Source organism: Eimeria mitis, genomic scaffold, assembly GCF_000499745.2.
Source record: "Eimeria mitis Houghton genomic scaffold, Emh_scaff934, whole genome shotgun sequence".
Lineage (NCBI taxonomy): Eukaryota > Apicomplexa > Conoidasida > Eucoccidiorida > Eimeriidae > Eimeria > Eimeria mitis.
In genome coordinates, this window is record NW_013576883.1 from 8,769 (window position 1) to 10,767 (window position 1,999).

The 1,999-nt window shown below is 41.1% G+C and overlaps 1 protein-coding gene across 1 annotated transcript in view; it reads right to left on the reverse strand.

Moving 5' to 3' along the window:
- EMH_0025670 (pre-mRNA splicing factor prp8, putative) overlaps positions 1–1,999 on the reverse strand; it is a gene marked incomplete at both ends in the record, with an annotated part of 6,308 nt that overhangs the window by 2,175 nt on the left and 2,134 nt on the right. Inside the window, 4 exons of the mRNA XM_013502476.1 lie at positions 554–578; positions 903–961; positions 1,355–1,569; positions 1,910–1,990. Coding sequence (XP_013357930.1) covers positions 554–578; positions 903–961; positions 1,355–1,569; positions 1,910–1,990 — 380 coding nt within the window. The remainder of the gene's footprint in view (positions 1–553; positions 579–902; positions 962–1,354; positions 1,570–1,909; positions 1,991–1,999) is intronic.

Below are 1,999 nucleotides of genomic sequence, written 5' to 3' on the forward strand. Positions count from 1 at the left end.
AAACACTATACATCAAACCCAGCTCACACCCACACAAAAGAATACAAACAAACAAAAAAGAAACAAAAAACCTGAGTCAAACGACTGCTTAGGGTTTCCAATCTAGGGTTTAGGGTTTAGGGTTTGGGGTTTACCTCAAGATCATATTTTCAATGGGTGCAGGTAGCCCGGGTACTTTCCAGGGAATGTTTGCTTTCCAGCATCTCCAGGCTTCAGATAAGTGTTGAAGGATAGTTCTTGCTTTGGATGCTTTAACCCCTTCAGGCATTATATCGAGAATATCATGCATAACAGCAGCTCTCAACTCTAAGTCAAAGTGAGATTCCACTCTCTGCTTCGTCACCGTCTTGGCTGTTCCTTTCGATACACGTCCTTCAAACTGTCGAGCTAACAAGTTCCCCAGCCATCGCTCAAGAAGAGGCAAAACGCCGCGGAGAAAGAACAACCATACACGCCAGCCAGGGGCCCAGAAACCACAACCAGGCCCCTTTCCTACGGGTCCTGTATTGAAACGGTAATATATTAAATGTTTTAAATCCTTGCACATACGTACTTGACGCATCAGACGATACTTGTAACTGAAAACACACAAACACACACACATACAATACCAATTCAACTCGGTGGTAAGCAGAAACCAGAAAAAAAAAAACAACAGAAACCAAACAAATAGAACCGCTAAACATGAAAAATATTACTTTATATATCTTCAAAGGCGATAAAGTAAATTCAAAACACAAAAAAAGAAAAGAGATCAGAGAAACCACAAAAACATGAATTGCATAGCTGAGGTGTACAGGCAGGTCCGTTCAACATATATGCACCATATGAACATGGGTTTCTATGTGAATTTCAATGTGTTTTTTTTCCTTTTTTTTTGTTTTATTTGAATAAATACTCACCGATACATCCCTGTAAGCTGGCCAACGTGAGCGAAGATATACTGAAGACCATCAGCAAGCTGGAAAGCATCAACATTTCCTAATCTGAATTGAACATGTGAATCAACGGTGAGTTTGGTGAGTCTAAGGATTTCTCTACAAAGATGAAATGCATTTCCGAATCTCGATTTTTTTCTTTCTTTAGTAGTAAGAGTTTTTACAGGTTTCAGGTTAAAATTATAATCTAAATGAAGATAGTTCAAGTTTTTCCGGTGTATGAGCAGGTTCAGCATGTTGTATCCTTGACGAGAAACCTGTAACCCAGCCTCAACCCAATCGATTTCTGTTGTTTGAAAGAATTTTGTAGTTTTAAAAACTCGAAATAAATTTCTTTTTTTCAATGATTTCGGTGGTCGTGAATGAAGATGACAAAGAACCCAGCATTTCAACAGTTTCTGATACGAAACTCGAACCTTCACAGGATAGTTCTGTGGTGCATGCTCTCTGAACCAACTCTGTACAAGCGGAACATCCTGGGCTCGACGCATGCGACCAGCACGCAAATTAAATGGACGACAAGACCAATACAGTGAAATACCAGCTGCTGTTGTGTCCGTGCATAGCGGGCTCTCCTCGAGGAACGGCCGCAACACAGGCGGGAGCTGTAAACCCTCAACCACCGAAGGATCTGAACATAAAAAGATCAAACCAAACTAAATTAATTATTTTAAACAAATAAAAACATTAACAAGGTTAGGAAGGAGAAACAAACAACAAAAGGATGCAAACAGAGAAGCGAAACAAAAACAAAAAAAAACAAACAGAAAAATAAAGAAACAAACAAAACAAACACTCATACACTCCACCCCAACAAACAGATCTGAAGCAACTTGATAAACCCTCTATTGACCTGCTTTCTGTCTGTAGTTCCTGCTGCTCCTACCCCTACCCCAGCTGCAGCAGCAGCAGCAACAGCAGCAGCAGCTGCTGCTGCTGCTGCAAATGCTGCAGCAGTGTGTGGTGCTTACCGACGAGCGCGTCTGTATCAGCACTCATTTTGTATGCGGGGAGAGGATTGATGATGGGGTCATAGTAGAAAGCAGGAAGGTCTGGGTCTT